We start from the raw sequence: 17,500 nt of genomic DNA on the forward strand, positions 1-17,500 counted from the left end.
GCTCCTTTAGTCACAAGAGTAAAAAGTTCCAAAACACCTGACCAAAGTCTATTTCTTTCTGTCTTTCTCTTCTTATCACCAGGTTTCACCCTCCCACTGTGGTGGGGACCATGGGAAGTGCAGCCGCCTGTGCTCGCCTCTTGTCTTTGGATCCCTCCCAGTGCAGTCATGCCTTAGCTATAGCTACTTCTCTATCTGGAGCCCCAATGGCTAATGCTGCCACTCAGTCTAAACCGCTCCACATCGGTAATGCCTCACGTTTGGGGCTGGAGGCTGCTCTGCTAGCATCCAGAGGCCTAGAGGCGAGTTCTCTGGTCCTGGATGCTGTCACTGGTGTGGCTGGTTTCAATGCTTTTTATGAAGACTATGTACCGCAGCCTTTAGAATTACCCAATGATGACGGCCATATGTTCCTACTAGAGGAGCAGGACATGGGCTTCAAGCGCTTCCCTGCTCATCTAGGGATGCACTGGGTGGCAGATGCTGCAGCCTCGGTCCATAAGATTCTTGTGGGATTTGGCCCTGGTACTGTCTCCCCAGCTCAAGTCCAAGACATCCTGCTCAGAGTCCCCAAATCAAAGTACATCAACAGGCCTTTCCCTGACTCTGAGTATGAGGCACGCCACTCCTTCCAATTCAATGCTTGCAGCGCTCTCCTGGATGGGGAGGTGACTGTGCAGTCTTTCACACCCGCTGCCTTAAGACGCCCTGACCTACTCGCTCTGCTGAGCCATGTTCGCATGGAGCATCCCCAAGACAACCCAGCTAATTTTAACAGTATGTATGGTGAAGTCCAGGTGACACTTGTTGGGGGAGACATTCTGAAGGGACACTGTGACACCTTCTATGGTCACTGGCGCAACCCGCTAACCAATGAGAGCCTGAGGAAGAAGTTCAGAAACAATGCGGGGGCTGTGCTTCCCTCAGAGAAGGTTGAGAGGCTGATTGATGTGGTGGAGGAGCTGGACAGACTTGGGGACTGCAGGGCCCTTCTCTCACAGCTGCAATGAGAACTCAGACATGCACAATGAGAGCAGCAGAGAAATCATTGCACATAAATACGTTATATATCAAAAAAGTTACAGTAAAATGTATTTAAAATGACACATTTGTCCAAATCAATGCTAAGGAATATCACATGTTTACCTATTGCACTTGGAAATGGGGAAAAGCAGCTATAGGCCACTACACTGTGCACTGTAATTATGTTTCCATATGCCTGTCTCTTTTACCAGTACTGACGAATACTGAAATATCTGTTGAGACATGTCAAAACATAGTTTTCTGATTTACATTGTGCCTAATTATTTCATTGTATTATTCAAATTTTTTTAATTAAGAAATCAATATGAGTTGTAAAATGTGATCTAGTTACATTGCTAGGTGAAATTAAGAAATATTTAAGTATTTTTTAATGTATTTATTAGGTTTATTATGTATTCAGATAGCAACATTTTGCAAATATTAGATGTTTGCAAAATGCTGTACTTAATACTGTGTTTTTCTGCCAAATAATGGATTGGTTAATTTAAATGTATATAATGCAAATATTTGATGCTGATGTAAATACAACACTGTTTCCTCTTTGACATTCCCACATGTCACTACAAACAAACATTTCTGTTTGTGTTTTAAGTTTTAATAAAATTACACAAAAAAAACAGTGTCTGAGAAATTAAATTGATGACGTAAGAAAATAGTGTTGGCCAACAAAAATTCTCACATCTCTTCCTGTGAGTACTTAACCGCACGGATTTAAACACACATTTGAAAATGAAAGCATAAGAGTATGTTGTAAGAGAAAATACAGCGAACTGTATTTCCCTACAGAAGAAAAGATTCTGTAGAGAAAATGAGTGATTAAAGATGTTCCCAAGTACAGCATTACTAAGAAGGAGGAAACCTACACACTTATACTCACAGCTAATACACACACATGACAGGTACTATCACAACACTAGGCAAGCCTTTATGGGACACACATGGAGCCTTTACACTGCACTGTAGCGCAACTTGCACACACGTGTTTACTTACAAACAGTGTTATATTTTTATACGTATTTGTTATTTTAAATATACTCTCTACTTGTATAAACGTACCTTCTTTTATTTCCTCCTGGGTATATTTTTTTTAGTATGTGTTCTTGTATTGTTATTTTATTTATAATTTCTTGTAAATCTGTATTGGTGCTGTGTGGCATTAATCATTGGTGGAGCTTCAAATTAACAGATGAGATTCAACTAACTGTGTAAAACTGTGTATGTATTATATTACAGTTTTTCTCGATTGCTTAAACACATTTCTTGAAACTATGCCTCGTATTCTCAAAACAGTAAACACAAATCCATAACGTCTCACCCAATTCACCAAACATCCTATTTTCAGGTCAAAATGAAGCACTATATCAAAACCATTAACTCTTGCTGAAAAACCAAACTTTGACCCCAGACGGGACACACAAGCCGTCACAACATACACACTAAAACTTAGTTTTACACACTGGTGTAATAAATTCAAAACAACATTTCCAAAACTGTTAAGTTATGTTGCCACAAACCTTTTCAGATGAACACAAGACACAACCAATGGTTACATTGGCACATTTTATTCATTACTGTATTACAGTACTACACAGTTATTATTCTGCATCAGCATCCCGTCTTTGCTCTGGGTCAGGCCAGAGAATCTCGTCCACATCACAGGCTATATTGGCCCTAGCCAGGCAGCGGGGGTAAAATCCTCTTGCATGCCTGATCCACCCCTGGCACGCATCTACTGATATGTCTAGGCAGGCTTCTTCCATAGCCTGAAGGAGGTGAACACGCATATAAGGTTCTCGGTCATACACTTTCCACCACCATGCCGAAAAAAACTCCTCTATTGGGTTAAGAAATGGAGAGTATGCAGGCAGAAAGAGGTTGGAAAATATTGGGTTATCGGTAAACCAGTCACGAACCAGAGCAGCGCGATGGAAGCTGACGTTATCCCAAACAACAACATAGTGAGGGTGCTCTGGTTGTGCTGGTTCCCTGTGGTCCAGCTGGAACATATGCTCTCTTAGACCGTCAAGGAATGCAAGAAGGAGCATAGTATTATAGGGTCCTAGACTGGCATGGCGGTGGAGTACCTCCTCGTTGGCTGATGGCGGCGCACATCGTGACATTCCCTCCACGCTGACCAGGGACATTTACAATAGCCCGATGGCCGATTATATTCCTCCCCCTTCTCCTTCTTTTGGTGAGGTTGAAACCAGCCTCATCCACAAAGATAATTTCAGGTGGAACAGGCCAGCCTTCAATCTCAAAGATTCTCTAAAAAACACATCAAAACACAATAGAGTATATCACTACTCTGAAGCACAGTTCAGGAGGGCACAAATGGCAGCATAAACTGCTATACTGTGATGGTGCACAATACTTCATACAATATCAAAAGTCATACCTGAACATATTCCACTCGTTGGTCTTTTACCCTGTCAGAGTTTCGTTCAAAAGGGACGCGGTACACCTGTTTCATCCGGAACCGATGCTTTCGGAGGATGCGATCAATTGTGGAAAGGCTGATGGAATTTATTCCTTGAAAATGATTATTATCCTCAATCACTCTCCTTTGAATTTCTCGCAGGCAGATTACATTACTGGCAATGACCATGTTTACAAGCTCCCTCTCTTGCTCCTCTGACAAAAGCCTTAGCCTCCCACCACCAGATGGTCATCTCTGTATCCTACAAAAATAGGAGCATGCATTACTGTAAATTTGATGGATTTATTTAGTATTACAGAAGCATAGTACAGCACTCAAAAGTTACTGTACAGAGCAGTCGTACTGTAAGTACACCTACCTGTTTTCCTCCCTGAAGGTTATGATGATGGAGGCGACGGTGAAGCGACTCAAATTAGGCTGGACTCGTTGCCCAGCCTCCCTCATGGTCATACCATGGACGAGAACATGGTCCACTAAAGTGGCTCGAATTTCATCCGAGACTGCTTGTCTCCTTGCCCTTACTCCTCTTCTACCTCGTTCTTCACCACGTCTTCCTCCTCTCCCTCCTCTCCTTCCTCCTTCACCACGTCCTCGTCCTCCTCCTTCACCACGTCCTCCTCCTTCTCCTCCTCCTACTCCTCGACCATGTCCTCTTCCTCTCCCTCTCCCTCTTCCTCTTCCTCTCCCTCTCCCTCTCCCTCTCCCTCTCCCTCCTCGACCGTCATTTCTCTGTGGATCCATTGTTCCAAAACTCAATGAACTGACTCTGGCCATTTTATCTATCTATTGGTGATTCTGATTGGTGTGTGATCAATTTTGACTCGTAGTGTTTCCACCTGGGTAATTGTGTGCTAATTGAGCTTCAGCTGTGCTGACTTGAGTGAGCAATATTGAATGCTGTGCTTTCTAAATGACAACATGGTGTAGGCAATGAGAAATTAAGGGATTTGTGTGTAGAGTTTTGCAGTAACAGTTCAACAAATCTGACTCGTGTGTCAAAACCTGGGAATAGTGTTTATAGTTTAGTGAAATGGGTGTGTGTATTGAAAAATGGCGTTATGGTTTTGAAATTTTAGTTCAAAAGCCTGGTTATAGTGTTTAAGCAATTGAGAAAAACTGTATTTTTGTGTTTTTGTTGTAAATGTTATAATGAGAATGTTTCATAGAATAGAGAAAAACACAGTCAATTTATTAAAACAGTATTGTGTTAATAATTGTACATGCTTTTGAAAATGTATATTGTATTTGTATTTAATGTATATTTTATCATGTAAAAGTAAATATAGTACATTCATGTATTTAAAATACTACAACTTTCAGATAGACAATTAAAAAGTAAAGATATTACAAAACACAAATTAAAGTTATCATGCTAGTCAAATTACATTTGCATAAGAGTCTGCATTTTTTTATAGACAGTATATAATAGTGCATATAATAATATATGCATTATAGAAATTTCACCTGTAGCATTGTCCCTGTACTTGGTGGTACATGAGGCCTCCTCAAACAGCGATGTGTGGATTCGTAATTTAACAATTTTGCAGCAGTTTTAAGGAGTGCATTGATACTATGACCCAGTTCTAAGGAATGGACTTTGTTCAGGTGAAACTGTTAATGGTGGTGAGTTTTCACTTCCTCCTCCTGACACTACTGTGTCATCCTCTCCTCAACTGTTGTCCCTTTGTGTATCGGACAGCTGCAGTTCATATTCAAAAGCAGGATTCGTCTGCCCATGTATGTGTCGCTTCTGAACCTCCTCGAAGATTTGAAGAACCTTCAAAGCAAACAAATAAAAGCAGCAGGTATTAGTGTAGGCATACAGTGAACTGAAACTGAGTATTTAGAATGAATAGAACAAGAAGGGATATTAATATTACCTTAGATTTAGGAATGAGACCCACTCTGAAGAAACCAATATGCCCTGTTTCAATCTTAGTGCAGTCAACCACAGTTGATGCAATGTTCTCTGGGGAGGGTCCGTCACATAACACTCCATCAACCTAACCAAGCAAAATGCACATGTAGTTTACTGCAACAAATAAAAACTCCAGTGCCTGTTGTATTTAATAAAACTGGAATATTGTCCTCACCCTTTTGCCTAGCTTGGCATAAACTTGGTTGTGGTGAGTTGTGTCTGCCTCGCCTGTAGGGTTGGCTGAGGTTACAGCGATGGGTCCCACCTGCAAACAAAGAGGTTGTAATTTTTACTAAAGGGCCTGCAGAGTAGTTTGACTGACTTGTAGTGCTTCATTCCCACAGCCCTTACCAAATTAATGAGGTGTGTGGCCACAGAACAGTCTGGGTTTCTGATTGCAATGCTTTGTGGTGTCCCTATGTGTTTGGCAGCATCTCCTAAACCAAAGATGTCCATCCAGGTGCCTGTGTTAGACAAGAAACCAATATGATGCTCATAAAACACACAATGTTACATGTACAAGTATGCATCCATAAATCTACACCTACCTCTGGGTATGACCATGCTAATGGAGGAAGGCCACGCAGCCTCCATGAAGTCCAGGAGCAGGGGGCTCAGCAGGTGTCGCACCGGCTCCAGCTGCTTGATGGAGGAGATCCACAGAGACATGGGTCGGTCCTGCGCCTGCTTCTTCACCCTGAAATCAAACACAGCAATTAGAGAGTAAGAACATTTTTTAATAAATGAATGCAGATAAGAGCACACTGCAAACTCACTTGTAAGCTTTGACGACTGCGTCGGGCCTGTTGCAAGCTGCCACCAGAACATAGACGGTGTCAGTAGGCATTCCACATATGCCACCATTTTTCATGATTTCTGCAGATTAAAGAAGAGGAAAAATAATATGTAACATGTAAACAACTGTGTTTTTTTTAAATCAACATTGATCTCTTTAACAGATTCCCACCTGCAATCTGCTGGACCGATGTGGCCTTGCGGGCTGGTACATGTGGACAGATATCTGCCCCTCCCCCAACCCCACTCAGCTTCACTAAAGGTTTTCCTAAGGGGATCTGGGGGGACTGGAAGGTGCTGTTGAAAATGTGCGCAAGGAAACAATAAAAACTGACAAGACCAAAGATGATGGTGACTGCTATGTCATATCCATAAGGCAGTGCACCTACTGCATCGAGCAGGAAGCTAATAAGGATGAGCTGGAAGGTGAGGGCGTAAGCAAACCAGGCGACATTTACAAACAGCGCTGCAGCTGTTACTAAACAGTTAAACAGCATGAAGCTAATGATCCCGACAGCCACATTAAAGCTTCTGGTTTCACCGTACAGGCCGCCGTATCGTGTCAACCCCCACACTGCCCACATCACCCCGTACAGAATAAAAACTGTGCTCTCAAAGGTTTTACCTCGAGCAAAAGCTACTGAGCCGCAGAGCAGTTGGAGTACCCCTCCAGCTGCCACCACCCAGGGCAGAACCAGCACAGACAGAGGGTTTCTGTCACCAACTGTGGCAGTGATGGCAAAAGCAGCCAGCACACTGCAGGCGTGGCCTAACACCTCTGCATCAGCATACTTGGAGTAGCCCAGATGAGGTACATGTAGCTCTTTATCATGGACTCTGAGAGTAAGACCATGGATTCTGGTTACTAAATCCTTGAAATAGCCCTGCCCTGTGGGAATCATTGTAGTGGAGACCATATTGAATGTGGTAATTAAAAGCATGCCGGCAGAGAATACAAATATAGCTCCCTGTACACCCTGCGTGCCTCTTTGGAAGAAGCCTTGAGGCTGGGCTGCAATGGCAATACAATAGGCTGCATAGAATAACAGGTAGAGCCCCTCCAGCAAGCTCTTCTGACAACTGAACAGAGCCAAGATGGAGAAAAGCACAGAGAAGACAACGGGGAAAGGAACAGGGGAGAAAGGCTGAATTGAGTAGAATGATAGGAGAGCGCTGTAGCCCTCTGCAAGTTTCAGCAGAGCAGTGAAGCCGTAAAAAGTGGCAGCTAGTGTGTCCATGCCTCGGTAGAAGAGGACACACATGCCAAGCTGGAAGACTCCAGCTGTCCACAGCCAAGGCACGTGACCGACAGAGAGCTGGGGGACAACGCCTAACAGGGGACAGGCTAACACAGAGGCAGACAGCAAGTTCATCACCAGACCTACTGACACTGCATCACTACACCCCTGGTTCTGCTCTGTTTTCATCTCAGCTTTTCTCTCCAGGCCCATTCCTGGAGGCTCTACTTTACCATCAGTGATGGTGGACAGCAGACGTCCAAAACCAAAGTAAACACCCACAAGACAGACCAGAAGGTAGTTAGCAGCTGTGGCAGACTGACCAAATCCTGCAGCTGACAAACCGGCGATTTGATGGGCACATGCTAAGCTAATGCCGATAGCTATGAGAGATAGAACTGCTTTTTTCACTACGACTGCTACGCCGCCGATGATGAGAAGGGCTAAGGTAAATGCTGCCAGGCCCGGGACTAGAGAGGGTCTCAGCTCTGTGGGCTGCAGCACCCCCTGTCCCACCAGGATGTACACCAGACCTGAACCACACCACAGGGCAGATATAGTCAGACACAGAAAGGAAAACATCTGGGTGTTGGACAGACTGCAACAGATACCTAAGAGACAAAGAGGAAACAGAGCAGAGGACTGAGAGTTTTACACACAAATACAAATCAACCAATACTACAAATGAATGAGTTAAAGAAAACAAACCTGCATAAGCTAAGAGGACTGCAATGATGAGCAGCAGAATCCCCAGTGCAGTATGGGGGATGAAGTCTTTTTCAGGTGAGCTGCCATAGTTGTTTACCAAAAGCAGGAGAGAACCTATAAGCAAGAAAAAATATTTATCTAGAGCCACCTGCTGCTAATTAATCAAATTTTTTTTGATGAAAACGAAAATGTGATTTCCCCCATACAATAGCTAGAGCAGTGTGTCTGCCTAAAAGTATGGCTGACTGAGAAGTTTCCTTGTTTTTACATGATTACATGACATATTTTTCTAAAATTCTTTATTGTAGGCTACAAAAGACGCTATACATCCATGATCTGACGCCCATCGCAGTGTGGAGGCAATCCCAGACCACTTTTTTTCTGAATATTGATTACAGCTCCTTTAATAAAAAACATCTGCAGCAGTATGATTGGTTTTAAGAACAGAGTTGTTTTCTGATATTAGATGTAGGCCTACACTCATTTTTAGGTTTAGTTTTAGTTTCTACAGTTTCAAACGAAAACAACATGTGAGAAAAAGACCATCACGTTGAGCGGACTGAACCGTCTGTAATATAGCCTCTCCCGTCAGCATTCTCGCTTTACCTGGACTAATAAATTGTCAGCACCCCTTAGCTTATCAAACTATGTATCTTCGTTTTTATTTTCATTAGCCATACATTACAATTAAATGTTTTTATCAATAAGAACAGAGTGGTTTCTGGTAGGACTATTATTGTCGTTTTAGTTGTTTAGGTTTCCAAACTTACACAATATAGGTCTACTTTTTAAACTGGGATACCAAAATACAGCAGGATGTCACTTGATTTTTCAGCATACAAAATATGAAATTCATGATGATAAGAATATGAATCAGAAAAGGATCGATTGAAGTAATTAACACTTACAAGGAATTTGCATGGTGTTTGGTGCATATACATAAACATAAAGAAATAGCCCAAGCAATAAATGTAAAAGACACGATAACCTAAACAAATATCGACATAACAGTTTAAAGAAGGCTGTATGGTTAAGTGCGGGATGTGTGAAAATGTTGAGGATTGTGAAAAGTTCAGGATAGTATGTGCAATGATCTAGGTAGTCCAGGATGTAAGTAAGTAAAATGAAGTAAAAGTAGGTTTATGATCGCTTGGTAACTACAGCGAAATCAAAAATAAATCGGCGTATATAAAAACTAAAAGCTTACCGCCAGAGATGCCCAGTACGCCGACAGACACACACAGTGAGTGGAGTCGAGCCATAGCAAAAGTAATTTCTGAAGACGTGAGGCTGCACTTTATAAACACGGGGTTGACGTTAGCATGCATAGAAGCCTAATGGACGTAACAGCAGTGACGAAAACTATTGGTAGCCTATGTTGTATATCTGTGGAAAAACTAATAATAATATCCATGGGGAAATGGACAAAATTGACTTGTTATACAACATTACTAAATTATACAAGAACCTGCTATTTTTCATTATTTATTAGCGTCATTTATGACACAGATACATTAATTAGTGTAGCCTATCTTTATTTATCAAACTATTTATAAAATTTAGAGAATGTAAATGTGATCGCCACGGAAAGTTAGCGAAAGGTAATTTTTTTTTAAATTGAGGATTGAATAGGCCTATAACCTAGTAAAATAAAGTAATAATGTCGTTACATCACTTGTATTGTTCATTGAAAACCTAAGTTCCTGAGAGGAATGATTCAGCATTTTATCTCCAAAGCTGACCAAAGAGTTCCTGGTTACCTGAGAGGCATGATGTCACCCTTTTGGACAGCAGGCTCAGCTGTGGGAGGAGACAGAGAGGCAGACTGACAATAACCCGCTTCAGAGTTCAGCCAGCACACCTCTGCTGAACAGCCCGATCACACACAGCTAGGCTACCTACTGTACGTATTCAAGGTAAGATCTATATACACTGTCTTAACTTCTGCTATCTAAACTTAATTAACCAATGCTTTCGCTTAATATTTTAGGATCAAACACAGGATGGTTTTAGACGATAATGATTAAATGCCAAGCAGCACCGTAAAATTCACGAGGGAAATGGTGAAATGCTTAAAAAAACAGTCTGATACATACTAATTTTACAATATATGTATTTCTACTGTGGAGTCTTGCACAGCAGACTCCAACCTCTTCTTGTTACTTGTCTTTACTGGTGTCAACAGTGTTACCTAGCAGCAGCAGCAGCCCTCATGTGACTCCTCTGTCCCCTGGCTCTGTACATCTTTTATGTAAACATGTGCAACAGGTGGCTCAGGATCAGTGCTCTTCATGTCTAATAGGGAAACAAAAAGGGGATCCACACTTTAGATAAATGTATGTGCTTTATGTGTGTGTGTTTTATAGGAACCATGGCAAAGCGAGTTGCAGTTATTCTCTCAGGCTGTGGAGTCTATGACGGCACAGAGATCCACGAGGCCTCCGCTGTCCTCGTCCATCTGAGTCGGGCTGGAGCAAAAGTAAGGGCAAGAAAAGTTGACAAGTTAACTCATTATAGTGTATTCATCTGTTATTTAATGTCAAACTACTGGATCCATTCCCATTTAGAGGTACTTTTCAGCTTTCACGTCTATGTTTCTGTCCATTCATTTTGCAACACAAGAGCATTGTCATAAACCAGACCAACTAAGATGCAGTTGGTCCTAATAACAACTCTGAAAAGATCCCAAAGTCCTTAGCTACATAGACTAAGTTTTACATGCTTCATTTCAGGTGCAGATGTTTGCTCCGAATGCAGATCAGATGCATGTTGTAAATCACTGTGAGGGGAAACCTACTGAGGAGAAAAGAAACATCCTGCAGGAAAGTGCTCGCATCGCAAGGGGTGACGTGACTGATCTGGCCAATTTAGATGTTTCAGCCTTTGATGCCCTCATCATCCCAGGTTAGTCTGATCCAGCCATTAATAAATCCCACAGAGTCAAATATTTTATATTGCTCTCTTTTACCTTTTTTCACCTCCACTTTTATAATATTCTGAACAAATCCTGTGTGCTCTCATTCAGGGGGCTTTGGTGTGGCGAAGAACCTGAGTGACTGGGCAGTGAAGAATAAGGACTGCACCATCCAGCCACATTTAGAGAAGCTCATCAAGGCTTTCCACAAAGCCGGAAAGCCGCTGGGCATGTGCTGCATCTCCCCCATCCTCGCTGCAAAAATCCTGCCCGGCTGTGAGCTCACTGTGGGACAGGACAAAGAGTGTGACAAGTGTGTAAATGGTTTCTCATCATCAGATGTCTATGGATATAAAATAAATTCAATTACAATTCATTCAGTATACAATTCTAACTTTCCTTCTCTTTTTGTCTTTAGGTGGCCGAATGCTCAGACAGCAGGCGCTGTGAAGGAGATGGGCTGCAAACACGTCAACACAGATGTGGAGAAAGCACACGTTGATGTCAAAAATAAGCTGGTCACCACCAGTGCATTCATGTGCAATGCTCCCATTCATAGTGTTTTTGATGGAATAGGAGTCATGGTTAAAGAGACACTGAAACTGGCTTAAGAAGTCTCTAATTACATTCTGAATGTTTTTATTTATTTACAATTGGGATTTTCTTGACAAGCATAGCAAGTTATGGCATGTACTCTATCTGATGTTAATATGTCAATGTGTTTTTGAGATTTTCAATAAAAGTTACTCTACAAATTACAAATTTGCATTTTTCCTCTATTAAAATAAAACAATGAAAATCACAAAAAAAACATAAGAACTGTGAAATAAGCTTATCATATACTCATATATTGTGTTTGTACCTAACATGGAAGATACTGAGTGACAGGGCAGATGATTCTTAGGCCAAGTTTCAAGACCTTGTCCAGGCAGAGATCCATGTGGCTTCTACCTGTATGTTAGCCAATCAGGACCAGCATGGAGCTGCATGAGAAGGGGCAATAAATGTTTTCCTTACATGACTTAATGTTTAGATGATTTACATATCTGACTTTGGCAATTGTTTTCTTTTTGTTTGTTAGTGAGGTTTAGATAATACCACAAACCCACAATCATTGAAATGGTAATTATAGGATAATTGGTCTCCCCACACCCAACCTTGCAGCACTAAACAACAAGGCCATTGCATGCATTGCAACCTCAACAGGACAAGACAGCACACAGTCAAAGATCACCTTACTTACTTACCCCTGGAGCCATAACCACCTTCAACAAATACAGAACAGACCCGAGAGTGTAGCCTACTGTTGTCTGTCATAATGTGTTGGTGTACGTACGTACTTTTGTCTGATGTGTGGAAAGAAATTTTGCCTTGGGGACAACAAAGTCTAAAGGCTATATACAGTTGTTGCTTCTCGTATTGTTACAATATTTACTCCTTATTCCTGAAATCTTCTTGTATGAAGTAGACTCCACAAGAATCAATAAATAACTGTTTTCCAGAACAGGAAAACTATTTTTTTTAATTTGTTAAAGTAAGTAAGTATTCTGAATGTCAGTGTGCTACATATTTGTGCAACAAAGACAAACTTGAAGTGGAACAGTGCTTTGGGTAAGAAATAACATATTTATTGAGTCTAAAACAAGTTGAGCCTAAATGTCTGAAGTGTTGAATTTAGAGGATTTTTCACCAAATCCTAATTACAAAAAATGTACCTCCACTATTGGATCGTATGTCAATACTTCATTGATTTAACTATAGTAAAGATGTTTTCAATACTTGCGGAATTTAAGTGAACTGGGTTGAACTAAGAATCACTGACTGACCAGTGTCATCATGTTTTTATTTTTTTTATTTGTTTATTTTAAAGCAGTTTAAAACAGTCCAGTTAAATGTACAGTGTACTTTATATGGCACAATACAATGTCTACACATTCTGATCATTCAAACAATATTTTATTAATTAACTATTCACGGTTGAGACATTTGAATAATATATATTGAATACATGTTCTTGCAAGTAGGAAAAATTAAGCAAGTATTCATTTGGTTGTGTTGGAGAAATGATTGAACTGATCCGTTCCACAAACCAGCGCTGTCGCAGCAAATTTCCTGGGACGATCAGGATCCTAGCGGCAACAAAAAGAATCAGGATCAATACACAGTGTGAGTCTTTGAAATTATAATCTGCATGGAATAAAGCAATGGATCTATATTAATGTTTGTCTCACCTGTATGGGATATGCACAGGTGGGAATATAACGGATCACAAACCCACAGCGCCTCCTCTGGGACCTGTTGGGCTCACTGGCATGGACGAGGAGGCCATCATGAATCTAAAAACAAATCATTTATAATTCACCTTGTATTGTACTCAAACCTTTTCATAGCATTGTCATCTTTGACAAACAAGAAATAAACTCACAGACATCTGCCCAGCTAACAGAGGGCATAACACAGCTTCACCAGCCTGAACTAGCTCGTCTGGGATCTCCTGATTGACTGACAGCATGTTTCCAGAGCGGGTGGCTTGGCGATGGGGCAACATGCCAGCGCAGTGGCTACCTACAAGGCACAAAGATAAAAAAGTTCAACTCTGTGAAGCAGGTTGTTGATACTTTTATTCAACACTGGTATAAATCACATACCTGTTTTAAAGTATTTGGTGGGGGTCAAGAAAAGCGTTTATGCTGCTTTTGTTTAGCTAAGTCCAACCAGTACAGCAGCTGAAGGCATACACTTGCAAAAGAAAGAAATCAGTAACCAAGGTACCTGGGATGACCTGAAGGGCGCCATTCTCTTGCACTGAGTCATCTAAAGCGAGCCACACAGAGAGAACAGGGCCACCAGCGATACCCCAATACCTGTGAACAAAACAATTGCAGTGAGGCAAAACAAAATTAAGCAAAACAAAACCTCTTAGTGTTTTTTCAGAATGTGGATCTACCTCATATCCTGATGCCAGGCCACATATGGAAGTTCAGGTTTGGGTTCTCCTTCATTATTCCCCTGGATGTCAGGTTTGACTGTTGGGTATTTACAGATGAAGCGGGAGTCCAGCAAGATGACGTCAGGTCCCAGGATGGCTTTGACCACTTTTATGATTTGAGGGTGTTTGGTCAGACCCTCCACCCATGGATACTGAAGATGAACATTGTGGAGGCTGTACTGAGTGTAGTCTTCACCTGGAAACATACGGAATATACCCATTCACAACGCCATACATTTTCCTATTTAATGAAGTGTTATGTGGAACAAAAAACAACAGACACACTTTGAACAAGAAATGTACAGAAAAATAAGACTCACGGTCTATACTGTACACACTTGTGTTCTTTTTCATATCTTCCCTCCTTCATCTTCCAGTGCTACTTACTTAATTCTTTCTCCAGCTCAGAAAAGGCACGTTTGGCCTCCTTCAGCTCAGTTTCATTCAACACAGGCAGTGCGGAGAGGAAGCCCTGCTGGTTGTAGATCTCTTGCTGTTTAGCCATGGATGTAGTCATCTTTGGTAGAAAGTTTCACTGTTGATCCCTAAAGCCTTCTGCTTCCGAAATGCTGTGGTGGAGGTGGAGGTTAGGGGGAAAGAACAAATAGAAAAGCTCAAGTTTAAATAGTTTTCCATCCATCCATTTTTAAGACAAGTTGAATTTTAGTTTACGCAGACATAAACAGAAAGCATGCCTTGCCCAGCTGGCCTGATGGGAAAACAACATTTAACCATATTAGTTGGGTCGCACTAAGCACCACCTTGTTCCTCCAAGACCAATATAACCCCGGCGACTACACCTCAGTCCCTGTGTAAACTGTGTCTCCATGTTAAGAGTCTCTTTGTAAACATGTAAGAGCTGTTGACTAAAACAGGTCAGGAAAAGACCATTACACTCAGCATAGTGGACAAGGCAAAAGCTGATATATGCTTTAAATATACAGTAGGAGCTACACCTGTCAGTATTATATCTAACTTTTGCAGTAAAGTATTATATCTTCTCCATACCTGTCTGCTGCTCAGGCTTCTCCTTCTCTCTCTGTGAGTCTGGCCTCTGGATAGTAACAATCTCCTCTGAGGCAACGATTATATACGCTAACTCCACTTCCTTATCCATATCCTAAAATGACATCACGTAATCTTACATTTTAAAGAAAACAAAATTAAAGGGAAAACCCATGACCCTGAAAACTAAATTAAAGGGAAAATCCATGACTCTGTGACTCACACTGCCTTTGCATTGCTGTGCAGTCCAGATGTGATGGGCCATTCAAAGATGTTGATTGACAAAAGTAACATTAAACCTGGCCTTTTTAGGAGCTACGTGCTTACCTGCGTGGGATGACATCTTTCCATTTAAAAGACCAACGTCATGTTTTCCAATCAGGAAACAGTTACGCAATGATTAATAGGACAAAAGGCTATTTTGGGAGCTGTTTTTCACTTTGAAATTGGTCCAGACTGATCTGACGGAAACATCTTTAGTTCACAAGATCTTACTCAGATTAATTTTCCAAGTCATCACAACCTTATATTCAACTTTTCTCTTCCTTGTCAGGAACTCAGAAAGTAAAGAAACGATGACTGATCACAGGACATGACATATTTCATATTGTGTGTGATGGGTGTGTTATTGCATGAGTGTGTGTACAAGGCTGAAGAATGAATAACAGAAGAGTGAGTCCTAACAGTCTCTTTTCACATGAATGGAAAATGTTTTAGCCAGCTTCCTCGCTGGTTATTATAATCATCGTTCTAGATATTATAATCTCATTGATACTTGTTATTTTAATTCAGTGTTTCCTTTTTTTCATCTTTTTATTTTCCACTTGAATAACAATATCAGTGAGCATATGTTTGTGTCATTCTGCGTGAATGTCATAAAAAGCTGATTATAATAAAGTTTATTGCAAGTTTTTTCTTTAGTCTCACCTATGGACATTTTCTTCTACGCACCTGTCTATACGATATTGAAAGTGTGCATGAGCCTTTACAATAAAGTAAAAAGGTGATCAAATGTTCACAAAAAAAAGCTGGGAAGGGGACTGAATCTTATGTTTTATGTGGTAACAATACATAGTCCTACTGTTTCTGACCCCCTTCCCCCCAATAATTTTCATGCAGTCCCTTACTTATTTACTAGACACTTGTTTGATATATAAGGGAAGGAGGAAAATACTTAGCAACATACAAAAAAGTTGTCAACTTAATTTTTCTGTGTGGCCATGCATGGGACAGGGAGTCCCTTCATTTAGCTACAACAGGCTTAAGAACTCTTTTCAGTCTATCCTGTTACTAAACCATAATCAGTGTGCTGCCAATTAAGATCTGGATCCGTGGATATCATGAAACATGTTTCTCTGCCATGGCTGTTGATATGTCTTTATCTTTGTACTATATGTGTAATTATTGTCTAGCTCTGTGTATTTTTCTTTTTCTTTTTTCTTTTGAGTGGAGCTGCTCGGGAACGCAAAATGAATTTCGGTGTGAACTGACAATAAAGTTATATCGTATTTAATTGTATCATTTGTGCATTTGATCAATAAAGCAATGACTAAATGAACACAAATTAAAACAAAGTAATAGATTATTTACAAAATTCCCTTCATGTTGTGTATATACACAAAAGGCAAGTTAAGGAATGATTTACAGGAACTTTCCTAACAAAATATTGTTTAGAGGAAAACCCAGATTGCCCAGCAGCCACCTCTGTTGTGTGATGATATGTGTCAATAGTTTCGGTTCAGATGTTGACCAGTGATCAGGAAACAACAGCAGTAAACCGTTCAGCTTCCTTTAGTGTCGGAGCAAACATTAACTCAGCAGCTCACTGCAGAGGAGACCGTCTGCTCCTTAACAGCTGTTCTGGGTGATAACCACCCAAATGTAGCTTCCTTGTTTGACATTCTGGTGTCATTGACTTTTATTGTGTGGTTGTGGCTGTTTTAATGAGCCCAGACATTTGAGAGGAGATCATGTCACAGATTTCAAAATAATGCACCATATAAATAAGAAATAAATAAACAATGTTTAGATAGAGGCTGGGTAGCCTCCTCTGATGCAAAGACGTTGAAGCAGGTAACAAAACACCAGCACGCTTAGACTATATCAGTTATTATTTATTTTATCATTTTGTATTAATAGTTGTTTAATGGCTTTGATAGTAATGCAAAGCAAGCATTAACTTTGGAGAAAGAGTCACAGTACATTAGAAAGAGATATATTAGAAGGAGATATATTAGATATATTAAATATACAGATACCAAACATGTATGGCATGTATTTCTGTTATAAGTAATACACATAAAAACACGGTAGACTATTATAATCTACAAACTAACCTTTCTTTATTATGAAGCCTAACAGGGCAAACAATGTATTTAACCGCAGATTCATTAATCAAGTAAAAGTGATGTCAGTGAGTGTAAAGGACAACTAAAAATGGAAGGCGAAA

At 40.7% G+C, this 17,500-nt stretch overlaps 5 protein-coding genes across 7 annotated transcripts in view; 2 read left to right on the forward strand and 3 right to left on the reverse strand.

Annotated features, from left to right (window-relative positions):
* LOC116064279 (cis-aconitate decarboxylase-like) overlaps positions 1-1,062 on the forward strand; it is a 7,310-nt gene extending 6,248 nt beyond the window's left edge. The window contains exon 6 of the mRNA XM_031319365.2: positions 83-1,062. Coding sequence (XP_031175225.1) covers positions 83-1,010 — 928 coding nt within the window. The 3' untranslated portion in view covers positions 1,011-1,062. The remainder of the gene's footprint in view (positions 1-82) is intronic.
* Positions 1,063-4,708: 3,646 nt separating this feature from the next.
* Positions 4,709-9,458, reverse strand: LOC116064278. The gene is made up of 9 exons (XM_031319364.2): positions 9,351-9,458; positions 8,144-8,257; positions 6,370-8,046; positions 6,179-6,278; positions 5,951-6,099; positions 5,754-5,866; positions 5,578-5,667; positions 5,365-5,487; positions 4,709-5,261 (listed from the first exon to the last, which is right to left on the reverse strand). Exons 1-9 carry the CDS (start codon positions 9,403-9,405, stop codon positions 5,154-5,156), a joined length of 2,529 nt encoding a protein of 842 aa, XP_031175224.1. The 5' UTR covers positions 9,406-9,458; the 3' UTR covers positions 4,709-5,153.
* A 492-nt stretch (positions 9,459-9,950) lies between these two features.
* On the forward strand, positions 9,951-11,814 carry LOC116064283 (glutamine amidotransferase-like class 1 domain-containing protein 3A, mitochondrial). Of its 2 annotated transcripts, none has more exons than XM_031319371.2 (5): positions 9,951-10,059; positions 10,510-10,622; positions 10,876-11,047; positions 11,169-11,370; positions 11,476-11,814. In XM_031319371.2, exons 2-5 carry the CDS (start codon positions 10,515-10,517, stop codon positions 11,666-11,668), a joined length of 675 nt encoding a protein of 224 aa, XP_031175231.1. In that variant the 5' UTR covers positions 9,951-10,059; positions 10,510-10,514; the 3' UTR covers positions 11,669-11,814. The 2 variants fall into 2 exon arrangements, with proteins under 2 accessions (XP_031175231.1, XP_031175232.1); XM_031319372.1 differs by having other exon boundaries at positions 9,959-10,046.
* Positions 11,815-12,891: 1,077 nt separating this feature from the next.
* Positions 12,892-15,145, reverse strand: zgc:174917 (uncharacterized protein LOC565650 homolog). 2 transcript variants are annotated; one of them, XM_031319368.1, is made up of 7 exons: positions 15,055-15,145; positions 14,434-14,615; positions 14,005-14,242; positions 13,830-13,921; positions 13,483-13,622; positions 13,289-13,393; positions 12,892-13,186 (listed from the first exon to the last, which is right to left on the reverse strand). In XM_031319368.1, exons 2-7 carry the CDS (start codon positions 14,561-14,563, stop codon positions 13,100-13,102), a joined length of 792 nt encoding a protein of 263 aa, XP_031175228.1. In that variant the 5' UTR covers positions 14,564-14,615; positions 15,055-15,145; the 3' UTR covers positions 12,892-13,099. The 2 variants fall into 2 exon arrangements, with proteins under 2 accessions (XP_031175228.1, XP_035859385.1); XM_036003492.1 differs by having other exon boundaries at positions 14,434-14,604; positions 15,055-15,125.
* Positions 15,146-17,376: 2,231 nt separating this feature from the next.
* si:ch211-153b23.7 overlaps positions 17,377-17,500 on the reverse strand; it is a 7,560-nt gene continuing 7,436 nt past the window's right edge. Inside the window, exon 7 of the mRNA XM_031319366.2 lies at positions 17,377-17,500. This exon is cut by the window's right edge and continues 301 nt beyond it. The gene's annotated coding sequence lies outside the window, so the exon portion shown is untranslated.

The sequence above is a fragment of the Sander lucioperca genome, chromosome 1 (assembly GCF_008315115.2).
Source record: "Sander lucioperca isolate FBNREF2018 chromosome 1, SLUC_FBN_1.2, whole genome shotgun sequence".
NCBI lineage: Eukaryota > Metazoa > Chordata > Actinopteri > Perciformes > Percidae > Sander > Sander lucioperca.